Source organism: Tiliqua scincoides, chromosome 1 (genome assembly GCF_035046505.1).
Source record: "Tiliqua scincoides isolate rTilSci1 chromosome 1, rTilSci1.hap2, whole genome shotgun sequence".
Lineage (NCBI taxonomy): Eukaryota > Metazoa > Chordata > Lepidosauria > Squamata > Scincidae > Tiliqua > Tiliqua scincoides.
The window spans coordinates 12381296-12408140 of record NC_089821.1 but is presented as its reverse complement, the minus strand read 5'-3'; the positions used below and the strand labels follow the sequence as shown (position 1 = coordinate 12408140).

General features: G+C 44.3%; 1 protein-coding gene across 1 annotated transcript; it reads right to left on the bottom strand.

Moving 5' to 3' along the window:
- Positions 1-638: 638 nt before the first annotated feature.
- Positions 639-26845, bottom strand: THBS1 (thrombospondin 1). The gene is made up of 22 exons (XM_066628986.1): positions 26674-26845; positions 25724-25824; positions 23630-24207; positions 22370-22445; positions 21706-21902; positions 20773-20898; positions 18865-18958; positions 17102-17275; positions 16004-16180; positions 15587-15760; positions 13690-13817; positions 13382-13534; positions 12642-12860; positions 11754-11861; positions 10796-10955; positions 9792-9910; positions 6757-6991; positions 6215-6442; positions 5275-5546; positions 3985-4082; positions 3716-3855; positions 639-3141 (listed from the first exon to the last, which is right to left on the bottom strand). Exons 2-22 carry the CDS (start codon positions 25791-25793, stop codon positions 3134-3136), a joined length of 3534 nt encoding a protein of 1177 aa, XP_066485083.1. The 5' UTR covers positions 25794-25824; positions 26674-26845; the 3' UTR covers positions 639-3133.

Genomic DNA, 26845 nt, shown 5'->3' with positions numbered 1-26845 from the left:
ACTGCACTTGCTCCCAGTGTGGAAGGGATTGTCACTCCCGAATCGGCCTTTTCAGCCACACTAGACACTGTTCCAGAACCACCTTTCAGAGCGCGATACCATAGTCTTTCGAGACTGAAGGTTGCCAACACCTTGCATCTGGTAATCTGAGATAGCCTACCTCTATAACCTGCACATACCCTTGACTTGTAACCTGTGATGAACTTTTCCTCCAGAAATTTGTCCAATCCCCTCTTAAAGGCCTCTAGGCAAGATGCCATCACTACTTCCTGAGGCAACTGAGTCTGTGTTCCACAGACTAGCTTCAGTGTAGGTGTCTAAAATGCTCAAATTAAGTCTGTAACCCGAGTTCCTTGCACTTGTAAACATCATCTGCCAAGTAACTTTATAAAGCTTGTCTTATTTGGTAGACTGGTGTGTGGAATGAGCTGAGGCTAACTGTGCTAATTAATGGGCTTGGGATGGGTATGGAGAGGCTCAAATAATAAATTAAAAAAAGATACATTTTCTTACCAACATTTTCACCAGTTAGAAACACCTCCAGAATTGGGGACGTAAGGAACTTGAGTGAGTGGTACATTGAAAACAAACAAACCCATGAAGCTACAGATGCCAAAGTTGTAAATATAGATTCTGTATTTGTTTATTGTTCTTTGTATGTAAGAAATTGTACAATTTACACAGCTTTAAGTTGTAAAATGGTTAAAAGTGTACAAAATGTTCCATTTTTTAGAAAAAAGTATATACTATAGCAACAACACTGGGGATGGGAAGCCAACAACTCTTCAATTCAGTGTGCAAATATTTTTATAAAAACAGAGACCCTAGTGCTACAGGCAGCATTCCTGATAAATTACTTAAATAGCATATCTACACAAAACAGGAGAGTAACTAGTTCAATGGTAATGAAAAAATAATTTATACAAAATACAAGGAATGGTATACAAGATGATAAAAAACCCAATCTAACACAATATTAGAAAATTATTGTCAGCATTGTTTCAATGCCGTTTTCTTACTGGGAAGATGCTCTTCTGCAAACACAATTTTGACTATATACAACTTGCCGTTTTTCCCCCTTAATACTACAGTAGCTTTAAAATTTTGCTAGATATTTAAATTCTGCTGGATCCATTTTTTTCATCTTTTTCCTTTTCTCAGTCACACACAACAATGAGGTAATATTTGTACATAGAAGTTTCAACTTTGACATTCTTTCCCCCTTAGGAAGATGAAGCTCATAAATCATCTGCTGCCCCTTATAGCCATAAGCCGTCTTTAAAATAATGCTCCTGAAAATTGTACCTGCTCTTTCTGCAGCCACATGCTGTTGCGTGATCTACAAGAATTAACCCATTTCTGCCTGGCCCACAGGTGTACACATTTGATCCCTGTTGCATATATGCAATGTTGGGCAGAAATGGCTTAAGCAGCAACTTTATAACCCATTTGTTCTTTTAATCTGCAGCCTCCTCAGGAAGGGATTTTCTTTGACTGGCACGTGGACCAACAGAAATGCATTATGATCTCACAGCATTACAAAGGTGATACAGGCAACAATCCAACAATCCTGTGCAAATTCTATGAAGAATAAGAGTGTGGATTGACAATGGATTGTGGCCAGAGTTAATAGGAAGCCATCCCATCTCCTCTCCTGACAGGCAGGCATGACAGAGACAATCAACATTTAAACATTTGTGTGGTTTGGCAATGCAGCTGTAAGGTAGCCGAATTCAGCTGCTTGCCAAATGTCTCCTACAAAGAAAAACACACCGAGAAAATATGAATCCTATCCCCACCCCGCTGCTTTTTCTGTGCCCCACACTGTTTAAGGGAAATTGCTCTTTGCAACTAAAAATGTCTTTATCCACTATCATCTAGGTTCGCTACAAAACAATAAATAACCTGTATTTACAATTTTACAGTCACAGAGACATGTAGCAAAGAGGTTACATGGATAGTCTGGACGCAGGGTTTTCTGTTTTAATCCATAGTCCTTCAGTTATTCATAAAAGACAGGATAGGTAAAAAATAAATATTTTACATTTTCTTTATCTACAGCCCCTCTTATACAAAAATCGATACTTAAAAAATACCCCTCCATTGCATTTTGTAGAGAAGAATTTCGTATTTAATTTTGTATCCTTTTTTTTGTGCCTTTGTAACCATAATAAAAGAACAAAAAACACAAGAGTATTGAAGGCCAACGCAAGTGCTAAATTGAGATGAAGGTGCTCCTGCACACCTCTGTGTTCTTGCTACATCTGCACAAACCACCTCTGGAATCAAACACATGAATGTGTGTTATCAGCAATGGTACATGTAAACTTGCTTTTCCCACCAGTTCCTCTAAATCCTCTCTCACAGAGCTGGTACAATCCAGTGTGCCAAGAGTGCTGCCCTTCTTGCCCCACCTATGGAATTTCTGAAATGTGTTGTGTTGCATAGAGCTAGCATAGTGACTTTTCCTATGTAATCAAACAAAGACGTTATCCAATAACTGAGACAACTTTAGGCTACAATTCTATGCACACATGTGGGGCAAGTCCCATTGATTCCACTGGGACATGCATCTCAGCAAACACACATAGAATCATGCTGTTTGACAGGTAACATTTTCTCCAATTTATCTGGATGTAAACCCCAGAGAGTATAGTCCCCTTTCAGAAAGTGAGGCAATGCCATCCAACTTCTGCTAGTCTCCTTCCCATCCTTCTCCCATAAGCTGAAGTCTATATTTAGTTTTAAGTAGTCCACAACACATCATAAAGATGCTCTCATGCAAAAGTTGTACTCCTTTGGACCTCCAGTTAGAGAGAGGCAGTGATGATGCCCAGCTATACAAATGTCTCTCTTACTGAAGTGACTATTTGCTTCTGTGGCATCAAAGTTCTCATTTACAAAAGACATTCGTTCTTTTCTTCTGTGCCAACCGAGGTCTCTGAAGCATACTTTGCAGTTTCTTTCTCTCAAAAACGTTCTCTTGAGGCAGGTCATGTATGTGAGTCTTTTTTTAGGAAGGCAGAAGAAAGGAAAGAACAAAAAAACAATCCTGGAGTTTGTAGAAACTAAACATTTCAGAAGGTGCAATACCAGCAATTCAGTATGATCTCTGCAAGGAACTGCCTTGTGATCATGGATCTGGAGAATGAAAGAAAAACAGAAAATTGTCACTTTGCCATACTGGTATATCAGTAATTAAGCAGTTACAATTAGGTCAGCCTTCTATTTGATGTCTTGAAAACTGCATTTTTTTCTCTTACAGAAAGAAGACTAGGATATTATACGAAGGAATGGCAGGTGTTTAAGTTTTCATTAACAACTCTCCACCACCACATCACATACTACATGTAGAATGACACCACATCATTCTACAGACATCTGTGGTTCATGTGCCAGTGCATACAGAGTGATAAAACAATAAGATAAGAATTCACTAGATTTTGCTTGAAATGACAAACCACCATGAATATTTTTCCTATCCTTCTTGAAATTAAAATTACTCTTTCATAATTGATATTTGCTAATTGCCCTTTCCTGTACAGTTTCCAAAGCAGCCCAAGATCTACCGAACACTTAAAATATGTCGATAAATTGTCTTTAGAAAGCAAAAGATTTCATCAATAGGACATTCTGGATACTTTTTCAGTGCTAAAGGAGCTCTTTCAATGAACTTCTGTAAAAAAAGCTCTGCTGAAGAAATATGGATTCTTACCTCTACATTCATATTTAAGATCTGAGAAGAATACCATTTCTTGAGAGAAGACAAATAATCCTAATCGACCACCAGCATAGGTCTTGTCATAGATTGCCCCTGAATCAGCCATAATCTTCTTTCCTTCAAACATGACAACTCTGAAAGAGAGCAGTAGTAGTTAATCCTTCACCACTCTATGGAAACCACACCACAAATATAAAGCTTGCCATTGATAAAAAATATATTTGTCTTTCCGAAGCTGTTTTAGAGAACTGGGTGATGCTTACCTGATGAAGCCAGTCTTTGGTCTGTGACTGAGACGCCATCTGTAGGCAGTGAAATCTTTCCAGCCTATGTTTTGAGGGTCATGCCACAAAGTCCGTACCTGAAACACAGAAGCATGTTAGAATAGCCAGTACTGAGATTATGCTGGTAAAGAACCTTGAGAACCACAGCATGCATCTCACTCACTGGAGATCTTCAAGCAGAGACTCAAGAAGGACCTGCTGGAGGTACTCTAGGAGGATTTCCTGCTACAGGCAGGGAGTGAGACTAGATTACCTTGTAGGTCACTCCCAACTCTACAATTCTTTTAATTCATAGTGTAATAAGTACACTCAATATGTTGGATAGCATGTGAGCAGAGCCACTGAGTGTATCTAGAAAGCAAATGTGTTCATGTCATCCTTCACTAGTAAGGGGGATTTGTTTAAAGGAGGCCTGTGGGTTGCTCTTTCCCACATTTTCTAGACCTCTTGATTGATGTCTTTTCCTGTCTTACTGTTTCTGCCTGTGTGTAACAATGGCTGCAGTCCTCTCTTTGTTCCAGTAAAGTTCTTAACAAAAGTCAGTTTGCTGTGTACGTGCGACTGCATTTATCCCTTCGCTCTGCTAAAGCCTTGGGCTTCCTATTCCTCCTGCCTCTCCATTTCATTTGCACAGATCTAATGTTGAGTGAGGAAACGTGGAAGCCCAAAATGGGAGAAAGCTTACATATTTCTTCACAGGAGGGGTTGCAAAAGACTGGTTTTGCAGCAGACAAAAAGGCACAGAAAACAGGAAGTCAGTTGCATTTTCTGTTCCACCCACTTCCCTCATCTGAATAGACACATTAGCGAATGTATTAGCAATATAATTAGCAAATGTATCTACTGGAGAATTGTGTTAACTGAATGGCTCAAAGCAAGTCCTTTGATAGTAATAGAATGCTGAGAGCGGATTCATACAATACATTTTTTGTCCAAATGAACAGTTCCAGCTGTGCTTGGGTACGGTTTCATACACACAAATGTAGTGTGTGAATCAAGAGATGAAGATTGGAACAATATATGTAATCATGGTGGCCAGGAAAATGCCATTTGACCTGTGAAGTTACTCCTTCCACTAAAATGAATGAGAAAAGCCCTTTCCAACAGGAGCTCCTATTACGCACTGGGGCACACACCAGCGATTTGTGTTTTTACAATTCACTTTAGTTGATCTTCATTCATCCAGATTTCCTCAGATAGCTTTCTTACACCAACATAATCTAAGATCTCAGAATGAACAGATAGATTCAACAGGAAATTATCTCTTACCTGTCCAGGAGTATTTCCTGTGTGCCACAAGGCATTACGAAGATGCTCTCCGGGACCGGTGGTGGAGTTCACTACTTTGATGGAAAGCCCTGAATATCCCTGAGCTTTGGTTGGATGAATATCCCAATAGGTCTGGGTGACCTGCTTCCACATGACTACATAAAAACGGCTACTGGACTGATACCCAAATACAAAGCCAGCATAGTCATCGTCCCTTTCTGTATTAATGAAGAACGTGCCACTGAAGTCAACGGCATTAAATTCATCATACCCTGGGTGAACAGAAGAGAAAGCGCTTGTTAGAAATAGTAACCTTATGCATTGATTTCAGAGATAACATGTCTGCTCATGCATTAAAGTTAATTGAAAGGTCCACTTTTGCACTGATCAAGGTCGAACAGCTTTATACACAACTTGGTTGATTTAAAAAAGTCAGCCTCCTTTAAGCCTGCTGTAGCTGTGCTTTAAGAACCTTCCAGGAGGTATGTCATTAAATAATAGAACTGGAAATCCAAAGTTTTCCTAAGTTGTTCAGGAATCACCTTTAAACTGCCCCATAGAACTAATTATCTTCTACTATAAAATGTACAGGTTCTAACATCTTCTGGCTGCTGACTTGCAAATGACATCTTGTTGGAGGGATTAATGGGCTCCAAAGTCACAGCGAAGGTCAGTTGTGTGACCCTTTCTATCTGCCATTGCCTGAGTAGCACATATATTGGAGGAGGGCCAGACTGAACTAGCCTACTAAGTGTCAAGGTTGGATATGGGAGCCAGGAATTTGAATTCTAAAAAGGTAAATAAACCACGTTTACTCAATTATGCCACACAAATATTATCCAGGGGTTATGGACTTCCAACTGAAGTCAACTGGTGGTTGAGCATTTTAATAAGTAGTCACAGGACACAGATAAAGGACACTTCCAGATTGCCTGCTTACCCACTGCAAGCCCAGGATCACAGTTGACAGTCTGAACGAGCTCTTTGCCTTGGTGACGGACAACCCAGTTGGGATCATTCTGAGATGTTCCCTTTGGATCCAAGGGAACCATCTGAAACCTACGGAAGTCTGTTTCGCTGATGTCAACATTCTCGGGGCAGATGTCATCGATGTCTAGCACGTTATCTTTGTCAAAGTCATCTTTGCATGCATCTCCACGTCCATCTCCTGTTAAAGAAAACATTGGGTGAGTTGGGGGATGATTAAAAACACGAGTGTCTGAAAGAATCACATGAACAAAAAGGGCAAGTCTACGCCTGTGTAACTGCTCCATTGAAATGAAAGGGAAAGCTCTTGTGTAAATGGGAATTGCATGCAGGAGACTTCTGAAAGGTGGCACTTGCCAGGTTATGGAATGCTGCAACCACTTGATAAAAAAAATAATATTCTTATTTACTGTATTTAAGGCTTAGGTGTGCCACAACACTAGCTAATCTTTCCTAGTACAATTAGACAATTCAAAGGTGAATTATTTATCTTACCATCAGAATCTATTTGGTCCGGGTTGGGAACCAGCCTGCAGTTATCTTTCTCATCAGGGATACCATCATTATCATCATCATGGTCGCAGGCATCACCTTTCCCATCCTTGTCGTGGTCTGCTTGGTTGGCATTGGGCACATAAGGACAGTTATCAAGATTATTTTGATGCCCATCTTCATCAATGTCCTGGTTGCTATCACATGTATCTCCTATGCGGTCAGAATCAGAATCCATCTGAAAGGGAGAGGGAGAAAAAAGTATATATATAATCCTTATAAAGAATATATTAAAGGTACTTATTAGTACAGCAATAATTCACTCCCGAATCGGCCTTTTCAGTCACACTAGATGCTGTTCCAGAACCACCTTTCAGAGCGCGATACCAGAGTCTTTCGAGACTGAAGGTTGCCAACAACATAGTACAGCAATAAGATTCATCTTGAATGGACATACGATTGCTATTAATTTAGGTTCTGGCCCTGCACAAGACACATTTCCCCTAATGCAGTGACCTCTTGTGAGAATCAAGGCTCTAATGCACAGAGGAAGTCCCTCATTTCAATAGAGGGGCAGCTCTGTATGGACAATCCTTTGCACATGAAACCTAATGGAGATAGCCACACACACAGGAACACTTTGCACATCTGGGACAGATGAGACTTCAGCTCTATGCACAGGATACACCTTTAGAACACTGTGACCAAAATAATGAATTCATGCATAATGAATTCATGCCCCTATAATGCCCCTATAAAGATGCAACAAACAGCATAAAGCTTATGCATGTCTACTCAGAAGTAAGTTCCATTGTGTTCAATGGGGCTTACTCCCAGGAAAGTGTGTATAGGATTGCAGCCAAAACCACTTGTCGCAGCTTGCTTTGACATATCTTAAAAGACATGGTATTACCCAAGCCTCATAAATGTATTCATCAGAGCATGTTTTTTTAAGCCTTTCCTTGGCACGCATTTTCATGTAATGCTGTGCCAGAATTTTCAACCTCTGCTCATTTACTCTTTCAGATCACTTGAGATAAGAACACCACTTTTTCTGCTTTATTATGCACTTGATGCCTTCCAGGAATAAATGCTTTAAAGAAGATAATGCGTTTGATTATCCTGAGAGCCTGTGACTTCTGTTCGATGTCAAGATTCAATTACAAGGAGGTTGAACCTACTGTAATACTTTCTGCACCATACGCTGCTTCAACGCAACACTGCACAGCTTAAATGTTACTTATATCAGGTTGATCACTTTCTGAACTGTGACTCTAATGCCTAGGTGCAGGCTATGAAGCTAATCTGATTCCCCCAAATTATCTGTAAGTGGTTATCCAGGTATTGGTTAGTAGTATTGAGAGCTCTAGGTCCCCAAGGATCCCCCCCAGTCAACCTTTGAAGCTCCTGGGGTTGGCAGTTAGCATTCACTCAGGCTAGCAATTTACACCATCACTGCTTTCTCCAGCTCTCCCAATCCTTAATTGTGTTTCCACCAAGGCCCCAGTAATTATACAAGGAACAGCTCTGCTGAGGATACGACTGGACAGGGGACAACAGAATGACTCATATTCAGCCATTCTCCAGTTGCCAGCCTGGATACACCTCCCTCAGCACAACTAGGATGCCAAAGCAGGAGCCTTTTATCTTCTAGGCTGCCTGAGAAAATCAAGGGCAGCAGCCTATGGGACTAAACCAGATTTTTTTTGGGGGGGGAGTAGTAAAACTTTCTCCTTCCCACTGGCCAGTCACAACCTGAGAATGCAAGATAAAGAGAAGCTGAACTGGGAAGAGGGGAAGAAGAAAGTAGTGAGGAAGAGAAGGAAAAGCTGGGGGGGGGAAGCTTTGCAGGTGCAAAAAGGCCCAGATCCAGGCAATATTCCAGGGTCTGGTACTACCTGATGCTGGCCTCTGTGTTAATGAAAATTTGTCTGACATTTCAAGAACAATAATCACACCTAAGGATGAATGAATCATGCTGACCACCTGCAGAGCAGCATGTGCTGCTGCTTAAAAGGAGTTCACAGCACACTCTCTTAACACCACCTATATTCAGTATACTTATACTTCAGTAGAAGTATAGTTCATTAGCACTGCAAGTTATTTGGGTCTTGGCTTTTGTTAAAAAGGTACAGATGCCTAGGAACACAAAAGAAAAGCTGGAGTGCTGTTAAGCGTCATTCTAAACAATATCGCCCACAGGTAACATGCAGGACAAAACTACATTCCACTAACATACTGCAATTTTGTTGGGGCCATTCAAGCATTCAAGTTATGCCCCTGAAGCCATTAATACAACTGCCTGGTACATGACAGGACTGCACAAGCTTCACCAGCTGCTGCCTTAGAGCTAGCAAGTACAGTGGAAAGGGTTGGATTTCCTTTCTTTTTCTACCCTTTAATCTGATAAATGACAATCTTTGCAGTGTAGCTTTTTGTGCTGTTTCAGCATTTGTCCTTTGTGCGTCTTGTGCATTCATTTATGAGAACCGAAATTGGCTGCATTCTTGCCTCAGGACACCTCATGGATATACTTTACTTGCAGATATACCCTACAATGTGTGTCACACATCCTGCCTGCCTTAATGCTAAATATCTGAAGTTACGAGTCTTAAGCTGTAGTGGGTCCCTTTATCTGGGGAACTGATAATTCCTGTTCAGACAACAGCTTTCTTTCCAATTATTAGTTATATAGCTGGCTGATACAACTGGATTCTACAATGCAGGATGTATTATTATTCATGGTCAAAAAATGTGATGTTGCAATCATTAAAATGTATAGCATCTGATCTAACAGAAGCATATGGGAACATTTTAGGTATTCAGTGCCTTGCGATTTGTTTTTTTTTAACTCAGGTGTTCTGTGTTTGTCCCACTGTCTCCAGTTAATAGCAGCTGTTTGAGGTGTGTTCTTTCTCGGTTACGTAGCCAGTAAACATAAGCTGCAATGATATGTTTGACAAAGAGCAGATATCAAAGAGTACAAAAAGACATGGCTATCCAAGTGCAAGATCTGTAGGTCAAGTTACTGAACTGACCTGGTCTGGGTTGTGCTCCATAGGGCAATTGTCACATTGATCTCCAACACCATCCAAGTCTGTATCCTTCTGATCCACATTGTAAACATACTGGCAGTTGTCTCTTTCATTAAGAATGCCTTAAAAATACACACACGCAACACAGTTTAGAACTTTGAGATATCTGAATAACACAACACATCTTAAACACTGTGTAGTGTGACTGTACAGAGTTAATAACTGAAGGAAACAAGGTTTGTTAAGCTTATATAAAAGCCTATATGTTCTATATCATCTAAAGGAAATGCTGTTGGAATCAACATTATGTAGAATGACTTTTTCATTTCAGTTACGTACATTTGACTACTAGCACAAATAGGACAAATGCAACAGAAAACACACAAACTCCTCCTTTGAAGACTGAAGGTTAATTAAATAAGCAGAAGTAGCCCTAACATGAGGGCAAAGTAGGTAGCAGGTTTTGAGCACCATTAAAAGGGAGGGAACAGAACTGGTCCATGGGGCACAATGGTTGGTTGGTTGGCAACCTTCAGTCTCGAAAGACTATGGTATGAGCCTACAGCACCCAGTATTCCCAGACGGTCTCCCATCCAAGTACTAACCAGGCCTGATCCTGCTTAGCTTCCAAGATCAGACAAGATCAGGCACGTGCCCACTGGGAAAATGTCCTAAGCAAGCCTCAATGAAATGAAGGGCAGTCCTTGAGTACATGTGTTAAAGCATTATGACAGTGCAACTCCCTCCCATTCGTTTTATTAGGATCTGTGCAGAACAATGTCTTTGGTCCCACTATAGTGAATAGGCAGTGCCATTTCGATGTTTGGCTCTTGTTGTATCATGTGCATAAATTGCATTGTGGCTTAGGTCCAGCCACAAAAGCGATGCACAAAAATGTACATATTTCAGGACAGTCAAGCCACTGGATGAACAGAACTTCAGTCACCTACAGACAGCCCAAAAGGAAGACATATCTGGGGTAGTGGGAAACAACAACACAATCATACCATCTCCATCAATATCCACAGCACAAGCATCTCCTTCTCCATTGCCATCGGTATCTGTCTGGTCTGGGTTGTGATTGTAGGGACAATTATCGCAGTTGTCACCAACATCATCCCTATCGTAGTCGTATTGCTTGGGATTGTAAATGAATGGGCAATTGTCCTGTGGAAGGAAAAGATCAAGAAGCTGCATTAGAAAGATGCCACCTCTTTAATGCATGCATGCTTATCAATAATGTGTTGTATGAATTTACTAGAATAGAAAAGTGGCTAGAGCAACCATAGCACAGATTATGACACCCCTAATCTTTTACCATCTGCTTCAGGATAGGCACAGAGAGAAGAGCAGATCCCACCAGAATTGGGGATGGGCAAGTATCTGTCCTTAGCAAAAGCTAACCAAGCTTAACATTGTTTTGGTTCTCAGCCATAGCTCTGGATACACAGTTTAAGCAGTAGTGGAAACTTGACACCATTCTCATTTTGGATCAAGGGTTCATTAAGTCTCTGTCTTTTGCACTGTTAGATTAAATAGAGTTTTTGAAAGTTTTTGACTTTTTTTTTAAAAAACAAACAGCAATGTGGACTTTGCCAGGGAGAAAGCCAAGGGATGGGTTACAGCTAGCCACCTACGCTTTGGAATGTTTCTGTTTACTTGCTGACGTTCAGAGAACTTTTTGTCCGCTTGGTTCTATGAATGAACAAAGTCTGAAGTTCAAAGCAAATCTCAGAACCTTAAAACTAAGGCAGATCTTCACCAAACTATTGGAAATACAGAATTTTGACCATAACAATACTGCGCTACCCATTAAAATGGATTCCAGGTTCTCCCTGAATGTGCCTGCAGCTTCGAACAATGTTTGTTCAAGCCTTAGTTCTGCAAGCAGCCCCAAGCCATCAAGCAAGCAAGCAGCGGTAGTATAAACTCTGAAATGGACGCGGCTGTTTATATTAGGCTTACCCTGTCATCTGAAATCTTGTCATTATCATCATCACTGTCACAAGCATCACCAATTCCATCCTTATCATAATCTTCCTGCCCAGAATTGGGAAGGTTGGGGCAGTTATCCTGCAGAGAAGAAAATGTACAATTATTTCCAATTCAGGCTTATGTACCACTGCACCCTCCAAACCCTCAGTTTGCAAAGGCAATGCTTAATGGATGTTGGTTGGATCTGAAGGAAGGACTGCACTTCCAGTCATGCAGCTGGGTGCAGGAGAAGTGACTTCTGCTGGCTACCTTCTTCATCAAACAGCCCTCATATCTCATGCTATTCCTGAGGGTCCCCGAGCCGTCAGAGTTGGGCTTTCAGGGGATTCTGCAGCACGGGGAAGTGAGCAAGAAAGCTTCATTCTATAAGCAGAATATCACTCATGGTTCCCTGGATCCAAGCCTCTGATTTTATTCCATTAACTTCATTTACTTATCAAAAGCACCAAGGGCTACACTTCATTCTGAAAACTAAACAACAGAAATCTTCTCCATCCCCTCAAGCCATTCAAAGCTGCCAAAAGTAGGTGGTTCTAAGGAATGTACATATCCAACAAAGATTTAAATGGGTTTAAACTTGCTTAATTCTAGGTTAGATGGCGATTATGGCATACACACAAATTGTGAGACGTATGAATGCAAAGTGTTGCAATCATGACTCAGGTAGCGTACTGGCAGTTTTGGATTTGTTCTGATAACCCCTTGATTCTAGCACCATTTCTTGCACGTAGCACCTTATCTTGAACTGTAAGGATATTGTTGCCTAAATTTTTTTTTTTAATGCGGGAGGTCACATACATTCACTTCAAGTTCTGTGGCGAGAATGCTATGCAAGAGAGAACGGAGAAATGTGCTTACCTTGTTGCAATGGTAAGTAGCATTGGCAACACAGAGAAGGTTCTCATTTGGCCAGCCATCTAAATCAGTGTCTTCTCCGCAGATAATACCATTACCGGCATAGCCTGGTCTACATTCACAGCGATACATGGGGTCACTGAAGTGGCCGAGGTAATGGCACTTAGCATTCCTGTTGCAGTTGTGAGTTCCATCATGGCACGGGTTACGTGGTTTGCAGACCTAAGAAACCAAAAGAACACAAGAAAGTTATAGACGCACTTGCAAGAATGTGTCTACCTCATTTTTCTTATATGGAACAATGCGAAAGCAACGTATGGATGTATGGTGCAAGTCTGAGGGAAATAACGGCTCAATTCTATCAACACCGAGGCGTTTACAACAGAACACACATTAGAACAGCATGCTATCCTCCCCCTCCCCTCTGCGCCTGAAAGCGCTACATGGGTTGACTCGGATCTACACCAGCGACAGATCCATTCCAGATTTGAGCAGACTTATAGTGGCTGCCTGGGCTTAACAGGAAGAGCCTTCCAGCTGCCTCCCTGGTCCTGAGGTTACAGTGGCGGCTATTTTGGCACTGCTGTACCATAGCATGGGCAGCCCCTTTAGAACTTGGCTGCCCATTTCTAGGACTATGTACAGAACCTTGTTCTCTATCCTCCTAAGAAAGCAGGCTTGCCCTAGAACCAGAAAAATGACCAACACTTTATAAGCAATGAATGTCCATATTTTGGCAGTACCTGCTTGTTTGCCATGGCATTCTCCACACCTCGGCCAAAGGGCTGTGTGCCACTAAAACGTGGTGGGCAAGGCAGGCAGTTGTATCCAGGTACAGTGTTCTCACACCTGTGCACTCCACCAAAGACGAAGCAGGCATCTGGGACCTCTTGACACTGAGGGATGAAAGATTGTGGCAGAGAAGAGGAAGGTCAGTTGAAGGCTTACTTTTATTTAAAAAAAGAAAAGAAGGCTTACTTTTATTTATTTAAAATATTTTAGTTCAAGTTTTTTGAGCTATAAATGAATGGAAGGATTCAAGGGCTCTCACCTCATCAATATCTTTGCATTTAACACCATTTCCACGGTACCCAATAGGGCAGGCACCACATTTCCAGGATCCATCAGGGAAACTAGTACATTTGGTTCCCGCAAAGCAAGGGTTAGACAGACATCCATCTGAGAGAAGATAAGGGTGACATTCCTGTTATTAGCCTCATGCCAGAGCAGCAGTGGTGAACAGTTAGGACAGTTTTGCTTCTGCATTCGTTTTTTAGTTAAGCCTTTTTCGGAATTATGGTTTTACTTGTTCTGCTCTGTTTTGTTATGTTTGCGTCTTTTTGACTTGCAGAGAAAGAAGGGATGCAAATTTTACTGCAAATAATAATAATAATAATAACAGGTATTTCTATACCCCCTTTCTTGGTCCTCAGATTTCTCCTTAGACTTTATTCAAGGCGGTTTACATAGGCAGGCAAATTTAAATCCCCGTAGGGATTTTTACAATTTGAAAGGTTTCTATCTTTCAAGAAACCACAACATTCAGATGTTTCTTTCTTGATCTGGTCGCACATTCTGGCCTCCATCCTCCCACGCTCAGAGCAGATGGAATAGCTCGGCTCAGCTTGTCAGCTGCTTCAAGGTCGCACAGTGCCAGTGGCCTCGAACTGGCGACCTTCAGATGTTATCTTCAGGCAAATGGAGGCTCAACCCTCTAGACCAGACTTCCTGCCCATACATAGTAATGTAAGCTAGACAGACTTACTATCATATTCTGAGTAAGGCACTTTTGTTCCACTACAGGAGTCAGAAGTTTGGAGAGGACGGGTAGAACAGGGAAGCCCAACTGGGCCTGAAGGGGGTTGGTGCTAGATTTCAGCACGTGCCAGTTCCTAACCCCTCTCCCTGGCAGCCTAGCCTAACTCTGGGTTGCTCAGATCTGTGCCACCTATTTAAGTGGTACAGATCCAAGTAGCCCCATTCATTCTGCTGCCATGTTACTTGGGATAAGAGGAACTACTTCCTCTTGTCCTGAGTTGCACAGCAGCCAGCCCCAGCCCTGCTTTGGATGCAGCTCAGTCCAGCTGGCATGCCTGCTCCAGGGCAGGTTTGGATTGGGCTGTCTGCTAGGGTTCTGTGTCAAAGAACTCTCTCAGATCACCATTACCTTCCCTGCACATGTTCTAGTAGTTCAGATCACTTCTATCTGAAATTGCACTGGTAGGAAAAATGAACACCACCGAGTACGACCAAGTTGTGGCGGTATCTTAAGGCCCAATCCTATGCTGCCCTGGAACTGAGTGGCTCAGTGGCGCTGAAACGGCTACCACTGTATCCTGCGGGTTAGAGCGGCAGCCGGAGGTCTCCTTGGGGTGAGGAAATATCAGCTCCCTTATTGTGCCCCCCCCTGCAGCCCCTATGGGTCTACTCAGATTTGCACCAATGAAATCACTGGTGCAGATCCGAGTATCCCATGTCAGGCTTCCAGGCATGGGGATGGGGAATAGGATCAGGCAGCCACCGTCCCTGCCCCCTCCTAGGCCTGGTTCCACCCAGAACTACTCCCTTCTCGCACTGCCTTCTCCTGCTCTGAAACACCTCATTGCCACTCAGCAGGTGCCTTATGGGGGAGCTCTCCTCCTGCATCTCCCACCAGTGTGGACATCCAGCAGTGACTGGTGCTGGCCTCCCAGCTGGCACCTTCCCCTTCTTGTCTGCCACAATGTGCCTTATGGCATGCTTGCAATGGGGCTGCCTAGGCAGCGCATGTGTGAGTGGCACTGCCTGGGCAGAGAATCGGGTTGCCAACCTTTACTGAAAAGATACAAATAAGTTACATTCTTAGTGCTGTTCATTTTGCTGCAGGGTTTCAAAAAAGTTACACAGCTACCAAATGCCGATTTATACTTCAATGAATTACTAGTTCATTGTTACTACTAGTTACTCACCAATTGGACAATCCTGCTTGTTGCAGACCTGGGTGTCTGTAGCATCACCGATACAGTCCTTCCCTCCAAACTGGGGCTCGGGGTTGTTGCAGAGACGACCACGTGTCTGAATACCCCCTCCACATGTGACTGGGCAGGCATCCCATGGTGACCAGGGTCCCCAGTTGCCATTTACTAAAGAAAAAAGTACATTGGAAACATGAGCAGCTAGAGACAAATCACAAATGCCACTGACAACTTCATGCACACACCTTTTGTATAAGCACCAGCCAAATACCGCTACATGAATAGGAAATTTAACAATTCAGGCCATTGGTGATGTTTGTTGTCTTAAAAAAGTGATTGCAATAACTGGCTCATTTCACAGGACAGGAGACAGAGAGTTTGAAAAGTTGGCATAAGATACTAAACACTTACTTGGGCAAGGGCTTTTCTCACAAGATTTGGTTTCTCTGGCCTGCCCCTCACACTTTTTGCCATTCATCTGAGGAAGTGGTGAGTTGCAGAGGCGGATTCTAGTAATCTCCCCAGTTCCACAAGTAACAGAGCAGGAAGACCAAGGGGACCAGTGGCTCCAGCTACCATCCTGTTTGACTAGAAACAAACACACCCATTAACAGTTAAAAAATTGACTTCTTCAAGTGATTAACAGTTTGTTTATAACTCTAAGAACAATACAGAATTGCTAATATTCAATTTAATGGTTTTAACACATTTACGATCATAGCTAAAGCTATGGAAATATCACATATCTGGTACTGGAAATCATTAAAATTACTTTTGTCCATGCTAAATTGAGCAATAATAAATACCGTTTCCTTTGATTTTAGTAATTAATAGCCCAATCCTATCCCCTACCGGCCCAGACCATGCAGCACTGCTGACAGACCGTGTGCTGCATACTACGAGGGGGGTGACCAGATGGCCCAAGACAGGCATGTAAAACTTTATTACTTACCTCCCCCATAGGCAACCTGGGCTCCAATGGTTCTCCTTGAACCTATGTCAGTCCTTTTGCTGGCATAGGTCCAAGGAGACTTCTGGCAACAGATCTGGGCTGGGGCGATGGGATCTTAGTGTGCCCCATTCTTACCAAGATCCTCCCTCCTCCCTTCCTGGAATTACCCTGCTCCCTGCCCCAAACTGCCCACAATTCTCCCCTGAATGTCCCTGCCGACATACCTGCTCTGGTGGCAGTTAGGTGACCCACTGCAGCCAGTGCAGTGCTTCCCACCCACCCTGTTGGTTGTGAGCTGCCCGCTGTTGGAGTGGCTCATGTGATGGTGGGCCTGGCCTTGCACTAATGGACTGAGAGATTCATGAGCATATCGTCCTGATAGGATGGGCTGTAACTATTGTTATCTCTTATTACTATTAAAATGCTTTACACCGACATTTATTAGCAGACAGATTGTGCTAATCATTGGTATGAAGTGTTTATCTGAGCTAAATATATCTACATAAGGACAAGAATAGGTTGTGCCTACGTTCTAAGTAAAGAAATGAAACGCTTACATCTCTTGTCACATTCTTGCATGTTGCAGGTGCGTGTTTGGATGGAAGAGCCCTCACAACGATGGTTGAGACTGTCACAAGAGCGACCTCGCTGCTGAATCCCATTGCCACAGGTTGCAGAGCAGGTTGTCCACTCAGACCAAGGAGACCAAATGTCTTCTGCATAGTCACTAGCTGCAAAGAGAAGCCACTCCTTCTTTGAATCCCATATGTAAACTGTCTAGCAAATATTTCCCACTTAAACATTACTACATAGCTTCAAATATTTCTCTCTTCTTTGTGACAGTTGAAACTATATTTGAAAGTGTTCAATATTGTTGCAACAGTCTTTTTCCATGTAATCTTGTTTTCTGGTACTGAAACAACTGGGTAAATTACAGATTTTAGACTAGAAATCAACACATACGTATGTGTTTTACATGTTTTACAAAACACTGAGCGTGAAATTCAAAGATCTCACTAGTTTTTTTTCCCCAGAAATGGAAAGATAAGGACAGGATAATGCATTAAGGGACAGTTTTTGTTGTTTATATAGTTCTGCTTCATGGAGTAGTACAGGACAGAATAGCAAAAAATAACAAAACATGAACCTGACTCAGAACCTGATTAGAGTCAATCGAAGCTTTGTTCAAATCAATCATCTTAATTAACCCTGAGGGCACTAATCTTTGCTCTATTCTGCAGCACTCGCATACAAAAGCTGGTAACATAGCCACATTCTTCCCTGTTCCTGAATTTTTTTGGACTGTGGAAAGAATCCTGCAAATCAATGCTTTGTCCAGCTTTCTTCAAATTGGCTGTAATGTTTTGAGCTGCAACGTTTTGATAATGAAATCATTCTAAAGGGATCCTGATCCAGAAGCAGAAAAGTTATATACATCGTGGAAGTTTGGCTGGGGTCCTGGTCAACAGCTTCCTTAACAGAATGGCTAATCCAACTCTGCATACCCTGACAACACAAAGCTATTTGTTTACAACACAAGCTACATTTGGTGCTTGTAACTAAATGTTAGAAACAAGTGTTCTTTAGACTTTGGGAGCTCTGAGCCAGTTTCAATAGGCCTGGCATCCTTGAATGAATTAAAGTTGTATTGTCAAACAGTCAATAAATCTTTTGTGGCTAGGAGAAGAGGAAGTTCTGACCATGCTGTTTGGAAATGCTGTTCCAAAGTGTATTTGAACCAGTACTCTTTTTTTCCTATACCCCCAAGTTATGTTGTTTTTCTGAGTTACTGCTCAGAAAAAAAAAAAATCAGATGCAATCAAAAAGTTTCACATTATAGTCAAGAAACAACTTTATACAGATTTACTTTGGGAAATGAAATACCTAAGCAATCTTTTTAGGTTTTTATGGTATGCACTGTTCTTTAGAATTCTCTAACACTTTTGCTGTATATAATGTACTTACTTGAATCACCAAATCTAAAAAAAAACCTTATAAGACATTCCACACCATCATAAGTGTTTTCACCTCATGTATTTTACTACAAATGTGAAACTACTTGCATTAAAGCACTGCCTTCATGTTCCAAGTGCACATTTTCTACAGAAGATTTAGAACATAATATCCCACTTAAAAGATGGCGATATTCTCATTATAGAATCCCCAGTCTCATTGCAGCCTGTTTCTCTTTCCAATTCTAATGACACAAAAATTCAATATTCATATAATATCATTTGAAGTACATTTTGGAACACAGTTTCTTTCAAGTTATGCAGTGGAACTTTACTGTCAAAAATGTTAAGAAGTTCTAATTACTTACGCCAGCATCGTGGACAGCACTCTCCATCAGGGACAGTGGCATTGGAACAAGGCATGAGAGGGCAAGACACTTTATGGCAGATAACAACAGAATTCTAGAAAAAAAAAAGACAATAGGAAACTCATGCAAAACTGAGCTTTAAGAAAAAAAAATTGTTTAAGCCTTAAACCTATTAGAACTGTATTAGAGATTCAGGGCCAAATGATACAGAAATAGTAATTGTTTCAATCACAGTTCTGATTTCTTGAGTGATTTTATTCATATTAATACTTCCTGCTAAATATGCAAGTCAAAAGTCACAGAGGACAGAGAATGGTTTTGGAAAGCTAACAAAGATCCTGAAGCCAACTTTTTGAGTTAGTCATCTGAATTCTAAGTTATTATATGGGCAAAGATAAAATGGGTTTAGTGCAGTTGGCTCAAAATCTAACAATTCATGTTATAGTTGGATATAGGTTTGATTTTATGCCAAAGAACAGCACAACAAAAGACTAAATGGGAACTAAAAGTTTTCACTCTTTCTTTCTATCCTTTCTTTCTTAAAGGATGATAAAGAAAGCACTGTTAGAGACCAACAGACCCCATAACTAGCAATCCAGATTGCAGTATTGCTCTATCAGCCAAGTAAGAGCTCCAGGCAGTGGTGAGGGCCCTGGTGGCGGGTGGGGGGGAGGAGGAAGAAGGCGTTCCAGGAAAGAACCAGGGCGAGGGTGGGACGGGGGAGCTCTGTTCCACTGGATTCTGAATTCTGTTGGGCCCGAAGGCCTGACATGGAGTCTCTCAAGTCTGTGCCAGCAAAATAGCCAGTGCAGACTTGGGAAGCCCCATTGCAGGGAGGGGAGCTTTTCCCAGGGGAAGGGGATGAAAGTCTCCTTTCCCTGAGGAGACCTCCAGGAACTGCCATGGAGCTACAGAATGCTTAGGCACCACTGCACCTGGCAGTGCCACCACTTGAAGGATTGGGCGGTCAGTGGCTCACCAGTCCTGCTATCTGATGTCAGGGATTGACCACAGCATCAGTATGGAAAGTATGTGTCCTGTTACTGACCAACATCTCCTCCTGCTAAGTTACCTAGGGAATAAACTCCATTACTGGACTTTTGGATGCAATTTCTCAGCAGCAACGAGAATTAAAATAAACCAAAGACACTGTTGCATGGTTATATACATAATTTCCCTCTCCGTGATAAAGTAGGAGCATCTTTCCTAAAAAGGATCTTAATTTTGCTAGCCAGCTGAAAAGGTTCAGATGCCATGAACTGTAAGTTTAATGCACCTGAAAATATGGTTTAGATCCAATTTTGTTTTAGGAAAAATTCGGATTGCTGCTTTGAAAATAACACATGCTTTGATTTTTGCAGTATCCCTCAAAATTCACTCAACTGGCTTACGTATGACATTTCAGGGAGATTGGAAATGCTGAGGTATTAGAGGTGTACTTCAATACTAGCTAGCCTTATTAGAAAGCAGTTTTTTAGTATTGTATTGGCAACCTTCAGTCTCGAAAGACTATGGTATCGCGCTCTGAAAGGTGGTTCTGGCACAGCGTCTAGTGTGGCTGAAAAGGCCAATCCGGGAGTGACAATCCCTTCCACACTGGGAGCAGGTGCAGTCTGTCCCTGGTCTGTCTCCCTGGCTATGGGCCTTTCTTCTTTGCCTCTTAGCCTCAGACTGTTGGCCAAGTGTCTCTTCAAACTGGGAAAGGCCATGCTGCACAGCCTGCCTCCAAGCGGGCCGCTCAGTAACATCTAATCAAAGGTATTATGTAAAGGTTTTAAAGGTAGTATTTATAAGTAAGAGACTTCTGATGCTATATTGTGCAGTTACGTGTACCTATTTGTGTTCATGAACCTTTTCATGTCTGATGGTGATGGTGTTTACAGGTTATGAACAGTAAGGAATAGTTACCTGGCAAGTACATGTGGTGCAGCTATCAGTGGTCCACTCATCTGTGTTTTGGTATGCCATATTATTGTGAATGCATGCTCCAGGGCTTATGAGGATTTTACGGCCACCAACTTCATTAGCATCGTACTTAGAGGGAGGGGAAAAAAGACAAATAATGAGTTTTAGATCAGTCTCAATTTCACAGATAAACATTAAAAATTGCTTATACTTTTCTTGGGGCAAATCCAGTTAACTAATTTCCTACTGATTACCCGTACTAGTGAGTATACCTATGGATGGCTACCATAGGATATGGCAGTCTGCCCACAAGCATTTTATGTGTAGTATTCTTAAAATCAAATGCCCCTGCTCAAATGCACACATGCAGGATCAGGCCAAAGACAGCACTGCTCACAGCTTACTAGGAGCAGGGCTTTGCATGTTCCATTTCGAAAGCCTCTACCACCTGCTTTCCCTTCTTCCCAGAAAAGTACTCTGGAGAAGGGGAGGGGCAAGGACTTCTTCTCAATAAGAATGGTGCACAGAACATCAATTACCACCACGGCTAGAGAAACTACCACTGCAATAGAAGACATAGCTGCTGAATGTTGCAGGCTTTATCCGTGTATAACTCGGGTTACAGTGAGGTTTCTCCATGTGACCCCTTGCAGCAGCCGTGCAAATCAGAAATGCCAACCAATGTATATACGACTATGTTAGTCATTGGGGCATGCCAACATCATGTGAAAAAAGGTCAGTTTTCTACCTATTTACAAAAAGCTTCACAACCCAGTAATGTGAAGCTGACTCTTACCATGGAAGGGGCTTATTTACAAGCCTGCCTTCTGGAATATGGAAGGACTACCATGCAAAAATCAAACAGCTGGCCTGCATGCATCAGTGAAGTCTGCTCCCTTTCTATGTCATTATTATGTATTTGATATAGTCATTTACCACTTGCTTGACTGAGTCCTGAAGGGTTGTGACCAGGGCACGAAGACTTTGCAGTTCTACAAACATATTGGATAGCTCATCGCAGGAGAATCCACAGATTGCCTGAATATCCTTGGTTTTGTGGCCAATGTAGTTTGTGCGGATGGCTGGACTGGAGCCGTTCATGGGACTGTCCAATTTAATAACTGTTCTGGTGGCTATAAACAAGAAAAGTATGCATGCATGTTAATGTACATATACCCTCTCACACAATTTAAGAAACAAAAAAGTCAGCTAAAATAGACACAGCACTTGAAAAGCAGCAATATCTTAGCCAACAATGATTTGCATTGCACTATATATGTAAAATTCATCTAAACTTGATCTCCCATATAGGGGAATCAGGTCTTATCAGGGGTGACCCCAAAGTTATTAAACTCTTTTCATTTGGAAGTTGGTCTGGCCCCCACATTATATATTCTTGGCTCTTTCATAATTCTATTGAGAGTGGATCACGTGTTCATTCGGGTTATTGTTTTGGAAGTCGTGTTTTATTGCTGCTGTTATAAATTTGTATGTTTAGTTTTGTCTGCTGTTACTATAAGTTGCTGATGCAAAAACCAAAAACCCCACAGAATATCATTTTTAAGAGTTAATTGACTTTAGAAGCATGTTGACAACTTACAGCTTTCACAGCCTTTGTTCCTCAGGATGGCTTCCAGTGTGGTTCCAAACACAAACCGAACATTCTGCAGCACGCCCTGTGAACAGAAAAAGTGCAACAATTATTAGCTACTGATGGAAAAACAAAAGGAAAAGACATCATTTTGATCACTAAAAAAGTTTATTCTGAAATGTATCTGCATCTTCACATTGTTCAGTAGTGAAGAAAACAGACAGTACAACCCTATGACTGTCTACTCAGAAGTAACTCCACTACTTGAGTGGGACTTACTCCCACTCCCAAGTGTGTGTAGGATTGCAGCCTGAATTTAGTACATACCCCAAAAATGGTTACCTCCTTTAAATATGACCCCTCCCCACCTCCACCATCACTTTCCTACTTCCAGGTGCCAAAAATTTACCAGTGAGAGAGAAGCATGACATTCAAACACCTTAAAAGCAACACTGCCCTCCAATTTTCAGTATCTTTTCCGGGTTGGCTAGAAGTTCTTCAATAATTTCAAGCTATTATTGGTGCTCAAATTAGGGGATCTTCACCCATTAGGCTTAGAGATCCTTGCCTTAGGGCCCAATCCTATCCAACTTTCCAGCGCGGATGCAGCTCTGGCAACAGGGAGTGTGCTGCTTCCTGCAGTGGGGAGGCAGTCACAGAGGCCTCCTCAAGGCAGGAGAATGTTTGTTCTGTTACCTTGGGGCTGTATTGTGGCTGCATTGGTGCTGGAAAGTTGGATAGGATTGGGTCCTTAATTGGGTCTGTCATACTGATGTAAAATATACACTTGCCGGAATGCTCATCATTGCCTTCAGAGACCTCTCCTTCACTTTCCTTTCCCCATGAAAAATCCAGTGTTAACATAAGCAGAAGTCTCGCAAGTGATCTAAGCCTCACAGGGTCTTACACACATCATGTACATGTGTGTAAGCCCCACTGCACACAATGGGACCTACTCTGAGTAGACCTGCCTAGGATTGCACTTTTCACACTTGGGAGAGATAACTTGAAACAGTAGCGTTGCTACAGCGGGGTGATGCAGTAAGTATTGCAGGTGCTGCAATGCGCCGTGTAAGCAGCCCTCCACCACTTGCTGCGTGAGCCATTCTGGGCAGTGACATCAGCCGTCTTACAAGTGGAAGGGGAGACAGATCTGAGCAGGAGAAGGATACCCTCTTTGGAATTTTTTGCCCCAACTTTGCTGCATAAGGATAAGACCAACCCAGACCGGAATAAAATCATGAACTTGCTAACTGAGAGGCAACTTACCTGGAAGTTGTCATTAACTCCTCCTTTGCCAATACGGAGCCGGGCACTGCGGGCCAGGTCTCTAGTGAAAACACTCTGAATTGGGATTTCCAGCTCAGCATTCACCAACTTGTCACACCCCACATACAGCTGAGCCTGGTCCTCCTGCACAAAGAGGGTGATGTTGTTCCATTGCCCAGTGGGCAGTTCCACGTCCTCCACCGACACCAAACTCTGGTTGCCCTCCTTGGGAAAGACACTCAGGTCCAATGTTTTTGCTCGGCCATTCAGCACCAGTTTAAAGTCGTAGCCAGAGTTGTCCTTGCGCTCCACAGCCAGTAGGGTGCCGGGGCTCTTCTTCAGGGGGCGAAGATTAGCCAGCAGGATGAAGCCTTTCTCCACTTGAATGGCATCGAGAATGTCTTGGAATTTGTGGTTGGGAACAGGAGGGATCAGGCTGGCATCCTCAATGCGGTAGGCGCCGCTGGAGGTGTCTGGTCCTTTAGTCAGGTGCACCCCTGCAGACTTGCGCGCAGCTCCCTTGCGAGCAAAGCCAATTAACTCAAAGAGATCAAACACACTGTTGTCATCTCCAGGCTCTGCCACAAAGAATAGGAAAGAAAGGGGATGGGGGAGAGAGTATAAAAATAATCGGCTAGGACAGTGATTTTCAACCACTGTCATTAGTGTGCCACAAGTGTGCCACAGCAGTTTGGGTGGAGGGTCATTTATTAATAGGGCAATTGGGGGATAGAAGCCCCCCCCCCTAGCAGCGTGCTGTGCCTTGTCAATGGTCCAAAAACTGATGGTGTGGCTTGACAGTTTTAGCACCATGTCAGTGCACTATGGGATGAAAAAGGTTGAAAACTGCTGGACTAGGACAACACGGGTGGCCTTAAAAGATGAACCACAGGAATGCATTGAGGCCAAGATGGTGGTTGGGAGGAATGTCAGGCTTTTAGGAAATACCCAGGAGCCTCTACCTCCCTTGTTCCCTGGTCTTCCCTCGATAGATATTCCACCCCCAGACTCCTGGCAGCTCGCCAGTGTGGGTCTGGCCATGGGGCAGGGCTTGGAAGACTGCAGCAGTTTCTGACTTTGGGACTGGCTCCAGGTCAGTTTTCTCCTGGCGAGGGCTGTGCCGGCATCATCTAGCCAGCTGGACTTCTGCCTTGAGGGCGGCGGGTGCCTTTCAGGCTCTCTAGGAAGGTCAGGATTCCCCTGGTGAGGCAGGGCAGGGCGTTCTCCTTCCTCCCCCTGCCCCCTCACTGGGCTCTGGCAGAGGCACTCTACTCACAGAGGGCTTGGTGCCAAGTGGCAGGAGACTGCCAAGGGCCTGGGCGGGCGGGCCAGCCAAGGAAGGAACCAGCTCTGGCCCCTGGGCAGGCTGAGGGAACCAGAGAGGTCCCCCAAAGCGGAAGTGGCAGCCTTGGGGGGCAGCAGATGCAGGATGGCGAGGGGGAGTTCTCTGCTCTCCACAGGGCTGGAGAACTCCCCCTCACCAGCCTGGCATCTGCCGCTTGCCACTGCCCTTCCCTCAGCCTGCCCAGGGCCCCCTCGTCTCCCATTGGCCGGAGCTCTCCCAGAGAGGCTACGGAAAGCCCTTGGAGAACAGAGAAGTGGCAGGCTCCTCCCCTGGGCGGGCTGGCTGGTCCTCGTTCCTTCCCGCCGGCGTGCGCAGGTGGCCGGAGCGCCTCTAGCCAGGGCCTGGCACCAGGCGAGGAGAGGCGGAGGGCGGGCAGGCGGGAGCGAGCAAGGCGCGCTCCGGCCCGGGCGGCAGAGCCTCGCCTGTCCACCCGTCTCAAGACCCCGCGGCGCCTCAGAGCCCGAAGGCACCCGCTTCCTGGCCCTGAAGACTCCGGCGGGGCGCCCCCGACCCGCCCGCTCCCCTCCGGGACGCCCACACCAGAGCGCAGCCGTCCAAGGGGAGCCCGGGGTCTGCTACCCCCAGAAGCCCCACAGGTGGTCCCCGGGGTCTGCCCCTCGCCAAGGAGCCCAGCACCGCGAAGGGGCACCGCCACACCGCGCCCCCCGCCCCCCTCCCCAACCCAGGGGCGGCAGCGGCAGCCGCGCCTGCCAGCCCCCCCCCCCCGCGTCCTCGCTCGCTTTCTTTACCTGGAATCCGGTTCGTGGCGCCGGAGAGCCCCAGCAGCAGCAGGAGGAAGAGGCCGGCAGGCAACTCCATAGCAGGGATCGCGCCCACCCCGGGGGAGACCCTGAAACGAGAGGCACACCACGGACGGGTCAATGGGGGGGTGTCCTGGACTGCCCGCCCCCTCCCCCGCGCCGGATCTAGCCAAGCAGATCTGGCCAAGAGCGAGGAAGAAAGAGCACAGGAGCTGCCTGCTGCAGAAGCCAGCCCGATCCAGTTGCGTAGCTACAGGGGGGCAGAGCAGTAAGTTCTGCAAGGGGCCTCACCGCCGCGTGCAAACGCACCCCCGCCTCGGAGCCATTCTGCTATAAAACGGAGGCTCCCCGCAAAATTTAGCGCTCTGCCCCCCTCTAGCTACGCCACTGCTCCCCTTCCAACAGCTCCTAAGGGAAGGGGAGCTGTTTGCTCCCTTACGTTTGCTCGCTGCGGTGAGGCTCCCTGAACAACTCAGCGCTTTGCCCCCCTCTAGCTACGCCACTGCTCCCTTTCCAATGACTTCGAAGGGAAGGGACCGCTTGCTCGCTGCAGTGATGCTCCCTGCAAAACTTAGCGCTTCCCCCCTCTAGCTACGCCACTGCTCCCCTTCCAACGGCTCCTAAGGGGAGGGACCGCTTTCTCGCTGCGGTGAGGCTCCCTGCAAGACTTAGCGCTTTGCCCCCTCTAGCTACGCCACTGCTACCCTCTGAATGGCTCCTAAGGGGGGCCGCTTGCTCGCTGCGGTGAGGCTCCCTGCAAAACTTCTTGCTCTTCCCCTCTCTAGCTGCTCCACTAGTCCAATCTTCCTCCTGGCTCGTCTTTTGCGCACCAGCAAGATTATTACGCAGTCACCACCAGCCACTGGTCCGAAGTTCATGCACTAGCAGGACTGCCACGAAGCTGTGCGAGGACCGCACTCCTTCTCACCAACACTTACCTTTCCAGAGGAGGGGGACGGAATCCGAGCAACCAGCAGCGCGTGGAGCAGAGCGGAGCAGACCCCCGTGCAGCAGCAACCCAGAGAAGAGCGCTCAGTATCCCGGTGCAGAGGCTCTTGGACGCCCCAAGGTGATCCTGAGTGGTCCTGGCTGGAGGAGTCCAATCTCTCT